Source organism: Scardinius erythrophthalmus (assembly GCF_964197995.2).
Source record: "Scardinius erythrophthalmus genome assembly, chromosome: 21".
Lineage (NCBI taxonomy): Eukaryota > Metazoa > Chordata > Actinopteri > Cypriniformes > Leuciscidae > Scardinius > Scardinius erythrophthalmus.
Window position 1 is genome coordinate 22,203,774 of NC_138241.1, and position 13,185 is coordinate 22,216,958.

General features: G+C 38.2%; 1 protein-coding gene across 9 annotated transcripts in view; it reads right to left on the reverse strand.

The window, feature by feature from the left end:
• Positions 1–2,957: 2,957 nt before the first annotated feature.
• The window catches only part of rin2a (Ras and Rab interactor 2a), a 40,586-nt gene continuing 30,358 nt past the window's right edge, over positions 2,958–13,185 (reverse strand). For 6 of the 9 annotated variants that reach the window (XM_081351888.1, XM_081351887.1, XM_081351889.1 and 3 more), the window contains 5 exons: positions 10,973–12,259; positions 5,668–5,976; positions 5,426–5,557; positions 5,144–5,307; positions 2,958–4,738 (listed from right to left, as the gene is read on the reverse strand). In XM_081351888.1, coding sequence (XP_081208014.1) covers positions 4,421–4,738; positions 5,144–5,307; positions 5,426–5,557; positions 5,668–5,976; positions 10,973–12,259 — 2,210 coding nt within the window. In that variant the 3' untranslated portion in view covers positions 2,958–4,420. Of the gene's footprint in view, positions 4,739–5,132; positions 5,308–5,425; positions 5,558–5,667; positions 5,977–10,972; positions 12,260–13,185 lie in introns of all 9 variants that reach the window. The other 3 variants (XM_081351892.1, XM_081351891.1, XM_081351890.1) reach the window with 1 other exon arrangement.

Genomic DNA, 13,185 nt, shown 5'->3' on the forward strand with positions numbered 1-13,185 from the left:
ATAAAGCAAATACTCATTTTTTTCCAGTTTTTCGCTTCGGCATATTATAGAGCCAACTGGATAAATTATGCAACGATAATTGTGTGGGTTTGTTGGTATGGATGTCTAAGTGTGGTTGGTATGTGTGTTATAAAAAAAAAATGTGTTTGTGTGCATGTGTGTGCTTGTAATATTTGAGAGAGAAAAACTCAACTGCAAATCGAAAATTCAATCACTGTGTTCACCAGTGGAGTTTTGCTGGCATCCAATGGGGAAAGTCTGGTACTGCGCCCAAACAAAATCTTACTGAAAGCTCATTTTTTGAGATATCATCCTCAAATTCGGAACACAACCTGTTTAGATTTATGGCTTTGAATTTATATCAGTTTTAGAGTTCCAAATGTTTCATAAAATATATATTTTATATAAAATATTGATTATAATGTTCATAAATATTTTTCATAAACTTAAACTTCTATAACATTTTTTTGGTTGCACTTTTTTTCAATTTTTTCACTTCAACAACAATCTGCCAAGGGTCTTCTTTAAAATGAGACCAAACTTAAGTATTTGCTCCCAAGCATAACATTTTTATGAGAGTTTTTTTACTTGGACATTTTTGTCCCTTTTGGACCTATGAGTAAGTTTTTTTTTGTTTTTTTTATGTTAACTGCATTAATTTTGGCACAGGTGTCTATTTTTATTGTAATTTTACTATTTCACCCCCATTTCATTTGAAAAAAAAAATGTTGCACTAGTTACACAAAATACTTATATATATTTTATATAAAATATTGATTATAATGTTCATAAATATTTTTCATAAACTTAAACTTCTATAAAAAAAATTTGGTTGCACGTTTTTCACTTTTTTCACTTCAACAACAATCTGCCAAGGGTCTTCTTTAAAATGAGACCAAACTTAAGTATTTGCTCCCAAGCATAACATTTTTATGAGAGTTTTTTTGACTTGGACATTTTTGTCCCTTTTGGACCTATGAGTAAGTTTTTTTTTTTTTTTGTTACTGTTAACTGCATGAATTTTGAGCTATTATAGAGCCAGTTGGATAAATTATGCAATGATAATTGTGTGGGTGTGTTGGTATGGATGTCAGAGTGTGGTTGGTATGTGTGTTATAAAAAAAAAGGTGTTTGTGTGCATGTGTGTGTTTGTAGTATTGAGAGAGAAAAACTCAACTGCAAATAACAAAGCCAATCACTGTGTGACCAGAGGAGTTTTGCTGGGATCCAATGGGGACAGTTTGGTACTGCGCCCAAACAAAATCTTACTGAAAGCTCATTTTTTGAGATATCAACCTCAAATTTGGAACACAACTTATTTAGATTTATGGCTTTGATTTTCTAGCCGTTTTAGAGTTCAACTTGTTTCATAAAATATATGTTTTATATAAAATAATATTCATAAATAATTTTCATAAACTTAAACCTATATAACTTTTTTTTGGATTTACTTATAAAAAAAATTTAACTTCAGCAATAATCTGGCAAGGGTATTCTTTAAAATGATACCAAAGTTAAGTCTGTGCTCCCAAGCTTCAACTTTTTATGACCGTTTTTTGACATGGACATTTTTGTCCTCTTTGGACCTATGAGTAACTTTTTTAAATTGATGCACAAGGGTTAAGGAAATTCAAAATCTAGTCTAAATCAGCAGGGTTCAGTTCTCTTTTAAGATCATCTAATTACAGTGACTATGTACAGTGCTATGCATAAGTTTAGACACCCATGCTAAAGTTGACTAAAAAGAGGAATAAAAAATCATCTTTTGGAAATTGAACTTAATGCCTTAATTTAAAAAATTAGGAAAAATCCAACCTTTAAGGACACCAATTTTCTTTGTGAATGAATAATGTATCGTAAATAAATAAATGTTCTTCCTTAAAATTCAGGGTGCATAAGTTTGGACACCCCTATGTTAAATTCCCATAGAGGCAGGCAGATTTTTATTTTTAAGTATTTTTTTTTTTTTTAGGATACTATGCATCCTGATAAAGTTCCCTTGGCCTTTGGGATTAAAATAGCCCCACATCATCACATAGCCTTCACCATTCCTAGAGATTGGCATGGGGTACTTTCCATAAGATCATCTCTCAATGCAAATCAAACTAGCTATTAGGCTAAGTGAAATAAAACCATGCCAATCTCTAGGTATGGTGAAGGCTATGTGATGATGTGGTGCTATTTTAATTCCAAAGGCCAAGGGAACTTTATCAGGATGCATAGTATCCTGGATCCATGAAGTAACTGGCCTTTAAAAATAAAAATCTGCCTGCCTCTATAGGAATTTAACATAGGGGTGTCCAAACTTATGCACCCTGTATTTTAAGGAAGAACATTTATTTATTTACGATACATTATTCATTCACAAAGAAAATTGGTGTCCTTAAAGGTTGGCTTTTTCCTAATTTTTTAAATGAAGGCATTAAGTTCAGTTTCCAAAAGATGATTTTTTATTCCTCTTTTTAGTCAACTTTAGTATGGGTGTCTAAACTTATGCATAGCACTGTATTAAAAGGGGTAGTTGCTCTTGTTTTAAATCATTTTTGTCAATGTGAAATTTGACATTTCCTGTCAATCAGCCAATAATACATGCAGTGTCTAAAATTATTACAAAGTGTTATTTCAGCAATTTTTTTCTGTAAAGCTGCTTTGAAATATGGAAAGCACTATATATACAAGTAACACAGACATAATCGTTCTGTCTCTCTTTTTTTTCGGTCTCTCTCACACACGCACCCTGAATGATCCTTATCCTGATCCTCCTGAGAAAACAAGCAGATGGGCCTTGCAATGATTTACTTGGAATCATACATGTGGTTACTACAAGCCCTCATGGTGATGAAGTGGAAAGTATTTACCTATTTCCAGAAAGGAACAGACAGGGTACACAACCACCCTCTACCGTAGAATAGGCGCAGACTTGTCGGAGCTTGTAATAAAAGATGACAGAGACGATACACGTTCAACATCAATTTATTTTGTGCAAAAGAGTACATTTAAAAAAGGCAAATATGAAGAACTGACTAAAGAATGAGGATGAGCTTTTCTCCAAATGAATACACAATATTTTTGATTTTCAAATCTGTGAAAAATTCCTGCACAGATTGCATATAAATATGTATACACTTATCAACTTCAAATATCTTGTTAAAATACATTTCAAGACTTGAAACATGTAGTTCGTGTTTCAGATGTGACTAGTGTTTCTATATCATCGTTACATGGGATTAGAGCATTTCAGCACCCCTGTCTCTTAAAAAAAAACAATGCCCCGAGTTTACATCAAAACATGCAAATGTAAAGTACATTAATAGAACATACTTGGTAAGTTATTGCAGTTAAGAGGTTATGAGTATAGTTATGAATGTTAAAGAACTATCCTTCCCGGTATTCCCTGATACACTTTAGTGACACAAATCATTTCTCTTTGCTGATCATTTCTACCAATGTCTCTTAACCTGCTTTAAAAGTCCATGTCATTTTTTCCCTTATTATTATTTCTTACTTTACATAGATCTTTCCATTTGTTCTACTTGCCAAAAGCCCTTTGTGTCTGTTCTTAAAAACCTGTAAATCAGAACCAATATCAGTACAACAGAGATCCAGATTACCACAAGCCCTAAATGTTTAGCTTGTCAGTAGTAGTACAGTATTTTAGAACTAAACCTCACCATTTCTACCATCTCCATTACTACCGATGACTTTAACAAAACATACAAAAGCAATATGATAAAACATCACTGGCAACAATGCCTGGTTCTTTAATTGGTCTTATCACAGAGATACATGCAAAACTATAACAATAAATCATATATATATAAAAAAGAATGCAGTTTACCAGCAACTGCAAAAAAATATCATGAATCAATTTTACATTAGAAAACAAGTGTCCACAGTGGCCTTAGGGACTGAGATGTCCATGTTACTGAACAAAGGCTGAAGGAAGGAACTTCCTGAAAGTCTTCACCTCAATGCACTGAACAGCTCTCTCATTCTGCAGGGAGAGCAGTCACACGAAAAATAAGAGACAGGAGAGCTATAGTATGTACAATCCTGGCACAGTCCTGGAGTGCGTTCAATGTGGAATGTGTAAAGCTTACACAATGTTGTGTATGTTTGGGCATTCATGAAGATATAAACAGGCATACTGTAACATTTGCAGTTTGGATACAGCTATTCTCTCGTGATGGTCGCGTGCAACTTCCCAAAACGTTTTGAAAATAGTGAAGACAGAGCATAAAAAACGCTGCATCTGTCAGACACATCCTTCCTTCCCTATTTCCCCCTAAGCACATTTTCCGCTTCCCTCCAGCTTTTTTCAAAACAGTGCAGATATTAGCAGTGATCCTAAGGAAGGAGATGAATAAATGGGGCTGGGAAGGAGTTTCGAGAGGACCTGAATGAATTCAGGTTTGCTCTCTCAGTTGGACAAAGTGTTTTCATTGAGCTGGTCTGAAGGGACAGTGAGGTCTTGGATCTGGCGGTACACAAAGAAGAACAGTTGCGGCTGTGGGCGGCTATGTAGTTCGGCCTTGATCCTCTGTGGATGAGTGTCCGGGGCCAGCTGCTGTGTGGTTTCGTCTGTCAAGAGGAAAAGGGCGTAGTTCTCCGGGTCCGAAACTTTGAACTTGTCCGCGCATATCTGACACACATCCTCCGTTGTGGCGTAAGGATGAACCTGAAGGGTTTTGGCTGTGCAGCCATTGCTTGCATCTTGCAGTGCCACCCGCAAGTAGTTCTGAATATAGACAAGAAGAAATTTAGAGGTACATACTAATATATATAAAGCACATTACCCCTACATATTATCATTACTGCACATAGTTCATTGCTACTATCATTATTATTGCAAATAGCCTTTTCTGCACTTAATAATCACACAATTTAGTTAAATTTATGATAATTTCTTGATTATTGAAAGTAATAGGGCTGTGCAACGATTAATCGTGATTAATCGCATCCAAAATAAAAGGTCGTGTTTACATTTATGTGTGTGTGTACTGTGTATAATTATATATATTAGTATTACAGCTAATAAGTATTTAGCAGTAATAATTATTTTAATAGTAATTATTATTTATTGGTATTCTTAAATGTATATTGTTTTAAGGAAGAATAGATTAGAACTTTACCAGGGATTTACCTGGAAATCATCCACAGATGGCGTGGAACGCTGGGTTGTGCGTCTGCGGTGCCACTGGTGCAGCGTGTTCCGGGTCTCAGAGCTCAGCACACGAGCTGCCTGGTCCTCCTGGAAGTTCTTGATGAGAGACATTGCCCCATATGCGCTGGTCAGGTAATAGCCTCCTAAAATCAGATAAGAAATATTGGAACATTAAAAAAGTTTGATGCCCGACAAAATTATGCAATGACTTGAGTAGTTACTGCTGTAGCCCCCCCACACACACAGTGGGGTCTAATGTACCTTCTCCATGAAGGAGTAATGGGTCCAGTAACTCCATCATGTACTGTATTTCAGCATCCAGCTGTGGCATGTCACACTGGGCCATCACATATGTCAGCATGGGCAGGAAGTCATCTGCCCCATACATCCTCCCTGCCATTATTACAACAAAGATTGAAATCATGAGTCTATGCAGAAGTATTGTAAGCATTCTGTGCACAACCACATTAATGGATTCACACAACTACATCACACTAATGTACCTGAGTTGCTCTCCATTATGGTGTAGATAAGCTTGCACACACTGAGAAGCAGAGACACTTTTTTCTCTGGCGAGTACATCTTGCACATGTTGTGGAACTTGTGGCGAATCTTCTCTATGGCCACATGGTCAGGGGGAAGAGCACCATCCACGCCCATCTCCTGGGGCTGCTTGGCTTTGGCCGAAACCAGATTCTCCTTCAGCTGCTGCCAAGTCCCGCTGCTCACCTGGAAGTCCTGCAGAGCCGCCTCTATCACAGGCTTCAGGGGCTTCAGCACACACTTGTGCATGGCTTTCTCCATCACCTGATCTATGGAGGAAGAAGTAGATATATGATAATTATATTGAAATAGTTACATAAAACAGTTGTATAACAATGGGTAATATGACTAAGCTAGATGAGGTTAATGCAACAAAAAAACATTTTGTAAAAAAAAAAAAAACAAAAAAAAACACCCTCAGAAAAAAAAAGGTACGAAAGCTGTCACTGTGGCGGTACCTTTTCAAAAGGTACACCTTTGTACCTAAAGAGTGCATATTAGTCCCTCAAAGGTACATATTGGCACCAAAAGTGTACATATTAGTTCCAAAAGTGCACATATTAGTACCTAAATGGTACATATTAGAACCCTTTTGAAGGGTACTGTCCCAGTGACAACATTTGTACCTTTTTTTCTGACAGTGAACCTGTTAATTTAATCTCAGAAATTCTGTTCAAGTTTGTTGATGATTGAGTCTCTTATACTCACCAAGGCTGCATTTATTTGATCAAAACTACAGTAAAAACAGTAATATTGTGAAATATTATTACAATTTAAAATGACTGCTTTCAATTTTATTATATTTTAAAATTCTATTTATTCCTATATATTCCTATACATTTCTTATTGATATCAATGTTAAAAACAGTTGTGCTGCTTAATATCTTTTTCAGGATTCATTAGTGAATAGAAAGTTTAAAAGAAAAGCGTTTATTTAAAATAGAATGGTTTTGTAAGTAAGTAAAAGTTACTACACTGTAACATTTGATCAACAATGCATCCTTGCTGATTAAAAGCACTAATTCTTATATAAGTATATGGCCATAACCTCATATGTTTTGTCTCTCGGTTTGTCTTTTATATGTCTCTTATGTTTTGGAATTTGTTTTGGTGCACTCCATCATAACTATAGAAGGAAAAAGGAACAGAAAAAAACATTGGAACATGAATAAATAAAAAAATTTGGACAAATCTATTTGTGGACGAGCCTATATGTGGCTGAAATGACTGTGACCATGAGTATATTGACTGGGATATCCGACGTGGCTCATCGTTCCATTTCCTCCTTTATAGGGGAATACCTGCTCGCAGTATTTTTACACCTACTTTTCCAAAACAAGTACAAAATGTCTCCTGACAGCTCAACAGTCTCCGGTATTGCTCCCATATGACAACAAGTTTTGTCTTGTAACTCTGATTGTGCAAGCAGGGCTTGAAAACCATAGCATACCTAAATTGTAAAATCATCTAAAACTGTAGGGGAGTGTATGTGTAACTAAAATCATCTGATCTAAAGAACAGAATGTAATGTTTAATCAGGCTTTGGAAAATGCTGACAGCGCTGCTTCTGTCAGCACACTAGACCACTAAGGGAAGACATTTGTGTGCTTCCTTTTCATTGTTTGGGTCTATTACAAATGTAAATTGTAAGCGTATGTGTAAAGATTCTAAATGAATAAGTTTTTAAGTTAATATACTGTAAATAGCATAATGTTTTCTAGGCAGACTGTTTTCTAGGAAAACAGTGCATTATATTCATGAAAGGTTAGATGATTTCCCATCACAACTTGCAACATGACAGTTTACACTTCACTTGTCAGTAAACGTCTTCAACGTGTAGCAGCGTGACTCAACTGCAAGTGACCGTAAAACAACTTGTCAAACCTGTTTTTGGAAATAAAGCAAACTAAACCTTTTTTTCCCCAGATGTATTCCATATGGCATCATTGCAAAATGTAAAACAAAGCTATTTGTAGTCAGTGGACACAATGGGGTCAAATGCTATCTACAAGTGTCCACAACAATCGCCAGGCGGAAATATCAGCTTCCTTTTTTTTCACCAGCCAAGGCTACATATACTCCCACTCAGTCACTCCATTCACAAGAAATGATGTATCAGAATCACAACTAATAAATAGACAGATTATTGTGCCTTTTATCAGGATGTTTTAGAGGTCTGACTTGAACTCTGACACAGCTGAATGCTTAAACAGAATCAGCTGTTGCAAATGTGTTTACATGGTCATCTGTCCCAGGAGAGAGCAGACAGCTCAGTAAACAAGCCCCGCTCCTGTCACTTTTGTGAGAAATGAAAAGAGCTCTGCTAATGAAGGCGTGAGGGTGGCACAGAGCCAAAGATTTAGAGGAACTGAACTGGTTTGTAGTTCCACTTAAGAGTTTAATTCTGTGGAACAACCGCAGACACAGTGAAAGCGATGGGACTGGGAGGGGTACATATTACATACTATATAATGTTATGTATACTGCCTTCATTATTTCGCAAATTCTTGTGATTTGGGCCCCTAATATTTGGTTAGGATGTCACTGCACATCAGGTCAACAGGAAACCACAGCAGTGATGGAAACAGGAATGTTTACAGGAAATGCATCTCAGATAAGAAACACTCATTCGTCAAGGCCACCTCAACTTGAAAGGCTATCTTCCAAGGCTTATAAACATCCCCTCAAACAATCTCCTATTCTCCTCAGTGTCTCTCATTTATAGCGCTCTCTCTGTCTCTCTCTCACTCCATGTCTGCACTGCAGTCTGGAAAATGAAGCCGCAGTGACAGGAGAAGTGAATCCACTGATGCTTCCCACACAACAAGCACACGCTAGCGCTAAAGTAAGGAGACAAGGCCGCAAAGTACGTCACAGCACAGAACAAATTACCGGTAAACCAGACCAACACGCCAAATAAAATTCCCTTGAATTTTCTATTGACCCCTCCAAATAAACAAAGTCTTTCAGGAAAATGAATGATAACTCCAAACTGAATCTCTAGTCTCAGACGGGTTTTTAAGGAAGTACTCAGAATAGAGCAAAGGCACAACAACAACAAAAAATCCTTGGGCCTGAAGTAGAAACAATAAGTCTTTCCAGACACATCTCGATAAAACAGTGTCTTAACCCTGTTATGACTCAAAAGTGAGTTATGAGAGCTGAGCTGGAACACGGACTTAAAAACAGACTTCGGGGGAAAAAAGGGTGACATTCTCTGTCAAAGGTCATTAACTGTGCATTCAAGCTTGTTCTAATTGCTTTGTCAAGTCACAGAAAAGGATTGCTGTCCATGGCAGCATGATCTCATAGCTATGGCCCTTATTGTGCTTGTTTAAACACGCATACAACAAAATCTGCCAGTTCACAAAGGCAGTAGCATCAGGTTAGGAGCTCTGAACAAGAGCCCTTTTCTCTACATTCTTGCCTAACACCCACATACTTGATGCCTGAATCAACAAGCAGGAGGGGTTACGCCGGATTATAGGAGAGCTATATCGGAGACACTGGCATGTTTGGCTGAGGTCCATTCTGGGAACATCTGGAAAGTGATTTATTCCTCAAAACACATTGCAGAGCAAGAATTTGTTTACAACCCATAAGAGAGAGACGAGGAGGAGGACGCTCAGGGCGATGGATGATGCAAATTTCCTGAAGAACCAAAACAAAACCCGGCTGAGCTGAAAATCATCATTAATACTTAAGAATTTATCAAAATTAACCTCAACCAAATTTGTGATAACTAAACTACTTCAGCATGTAGATCAGTTAGGCTTTTACAGCTAGTGTGTCATTGTATAAAGTATATTATTGCCTGTCGCAGACAGTGAAAGGCGTGTGGCCAGTTATACAAAAGCCATACTAATGGTTCTCTACCCACACAAGAGTTTGAGTATATCTCAGCTCAATGTCCCTTGTGTGTGCCGCTCACGTGGAGTAAAACGCCTCCAGGCCAAGATGAATAGACATGAGAGCTTTGCCTCATGCACACACGCTCACAGGTTTAGACACAAGCATTCATAATGATGGTGTACTTTTTGTTTACACCCAAAATAATGTTTTTAGGAAGGCACTGGTTATAAAAATCATGATATTTATCTGAAAACAATGTCTCATGTTTAAACTGTTTTTTTTATATATATTTAAAGAAATTATTGCATACTGTATATATCACACTTTCCATTTCTTCTAAATGTTGCAGATATATATTATCCAAAACAGTTAGCAATGGTGCAATGATGTCAATAAGCAGTAACCGTATTGTGTAATATTACATACTGTGCATATTATGACATTCAAACAGTAAATATTTCCCTGCCAAATTTCTTGTTGTGAAAGATTTGTGAGTAATTTTGCTACAATGGGTCTTTGAGGCTAAAAGAACTGTAACCTGACAGTATTCAACATACCACTGGACATAATGAGAAACATTCTAAACACTTCCCAGCTACAGAATTCTCCACACACACAGCAAAGTGAAATTATTACGGGTTTAATATTATGACCTGCTACTCTGGAATTTTAAATATAGTATTTTATTTGTACACTTAAAATTCTAGCTAAAAGGTCCTATTTGTTGTGCTGTGAGCAGTGGACCACAGGTTCCTTGTAAATCAGTGGAAATTGAGACAGACTAGTGCCTCATTTTACAAGAAGATTCAGATCATAAACAGTCCGCCATGACAGTCTCAGCCTGTGAGACTCTCATCCAATGTTTGTTAACCACAAAATAGCCTTGGCTCATTCTCAATGTCACTTTTCGATCCTACATACCCTTAAAAACAAGCAACATTCTGATGCACAGCTGATTATTCCTAATAGTTCACTAAGGAATCTATATGAATATCAATTCATGAATATGTTGGTAAGCCTATGGTACACAGCTCTTGCAAGATGAGATCTGTCTTTAGTAATTGTATTATCAGTGTATATTAACCTCTACTACAAAGACAGTTTACCAGATGTCAGCGCAAATATTATTTCCTCAAATCCTCTGCATTGAGAGTAAGTTAATTAACATTGACAAGATCATTAAGTGCCTTAATACTGCAGAGGAGTGTCAATTTAGTGTGTTTAGTGCTCAATGGGCCAGCCCCAAATGGCACATCTGATGTGTATTTGTGGTCTTGCGATGAACGCTGCATGCTTGTGAATTTCTAAGAGACTGCAGAGTGTCAATTCAAGACCACATAGCACCCCACTTTGTGGAGTCACAGCAAACTTTTGCAAAATCTTCCCTTTTGTATTGAAGGAAGGAAGCCTTACCAATTTGATCCTCGGGGATAAGGGACTCAATAGGTGGGTCAAGCTCCGAGCTCTGCAGCAGGTAGGACTTCATCTGAGTCATGAACTGCCTGAGAGTCTGCAGCAGGTCCAAGCCCGACGTGTGGCTGCCGGCATTCTCCTGCAAAAAGCTCACATAGTCCTGCACCAGGCAGCCAAAGTAAGTCCCTTTATCCCTGGACTGCTCAACGATCTTCCGAATGGCTCTCCTCTCAGGCGTCATCAGAGAATTGAGAACGCCGCTCACTTTGCGCAAATGTCCTCTCAGTGCACGTGGCAGCACGAACGTACCAGCACCGTTCCGATTTTTTGACTTGAAGGGTGGTGGCGCCTCCTGGTCGCTCTCCAAGTTGATGCCGTCGTCTTCTTCCTCTTCTTCCTCCTCCTCCAGGCTGCTGTCGCCAGTGGGACGTTCAGTTCTGGAGGGACTGGCCTCCATAGGCAGCGAGAAGCTGTGGGTGAAGTCGAGAGAATCTGAGGACGAGGTGGAGATGCTGAGGTCACTCAGACGCTCTCGTCCTGTGGAGCAGCGCTCATCTGCGGGGCTGCAGTTCTCCAGGGTGGTGGAGTTGCATGAAGAAAGCTTGGCCAGGCTCCAAGACACGGCTTCCTCAATTGTCTGGTCATCCAGGGCCATGTGGCAGCGGAGGCCGTCTGCGTCAAGCAGACCGGAGGAATTCTTACTGCGAGATGAGGGCACCAGGATGGGCTTACTGAACTTTTTGGGTGGGGAGGATGAGGGAGATAAGGAACTAAAGGATGATCCCAACCTCCCCAGCAGGCTGCTCTTTTCCTGAGGCGTTTTGATCCAACAGACCGTCTCAGGCATGGTCTTCTGTTTACGGAGAACTGCTGATTTGCCGGAGGCAAAGCAGGGAGGTGGGGGTCGAGGTGGTGGGGATCTCTCACTCTTGGATCTAGTCACACTTGCGTGTGGTTTGTTTTGTGTGCTGCTAGTACGGCAGAAGATGCTGCGATCTATTCTATGCAGAGCACTGTGGTGGTGCTGAGAGCCACTTGCGTTATCCGGGGATGTTTCTTGCTTTTTGGGTGAAGGGCTAGGTTGGTGTGTCTGCAGGAAGAGGGGATTGATGAAGCACAGCGCTCCGTTGGATTGACTGTATTCAAGTTCAGAAGGGGTCCGAGTGAATGGGATGCCCGGGACTCTTGGGGAGAAATTAATGCCCAACTGTTTTAGATTTCGACTGTCACAAACAGTTTCCCCAGACTCAGTCTTCTTCTTATTGCACAGTTCAGAGTCCCAGAAACCTGTAGAAAGATAACACAATGAGGCTTTGAATAAAGAGAAGAAAAAGAAAAAACAAGAAATTCTCAAGAAAAGCTCATTCTCTGAATTAGATGAACTAAGAGGCATTTATCAATTTGACAGCTGAATCGTTTATTTTTATTTTTTTTTACTTAATTACAGAAGAATATTACAAAAAAACAAATAAAAGAGAAATTTCAGAAATGATTTACAAAAATGCTCAAGAACATTAACAGACACTTCAGATAATGCTTTATCCTACAAATCCAAGCACTGGCATTTTAGAGCACAATGACACAATCGAGTGGGCGCAAACACAAAACCACAAAATTCCATGACAGAAACTAATGAAAAAAACATTAAAGTGAACAATCAACAAAATCTTAAAACAATGAGACAAGAAAAGGAGAATTAAACTTACGCTACATCTAATAATTAAGTCTTCTCTTCAGTCTGTAGTTACTACGTAAATAGTGTGAGCAGAAAAGTTTACACGTCTACAGTTCATGCAGTGACTCTGCTGTCTGAGTTGTGAGTGGTAGAGTAGTGCTGATACACACGCAGTGAATGGTGAGATCATGCATGCTGATGAGACGGTGGGAGGAGCACAGACGCTCCGGCTCTCAGTTCCTCCTCTCATATTACTCACTTGTTCATACTAAATGCCGCCCCTTCAAACGTTTTCATTTATACAAGAATGACTTTTCTTTATTTTGGTTTTGTAATTCAGTAAACAGACACTTTGTACTTTTGTACTTTGATCAAGTTTCAGTTTTAGGTAATCAACACTGTAAGTATCGACTATAACAATACAATATAAGATATAAAAATAAATAAACAAAAAGGGAAAATGTTGTACTTAAGAATAATGTGCTGATTAATTTACCAATAAATTGAGGTAAATTAGCATATTTAAAGATAAGTTTCG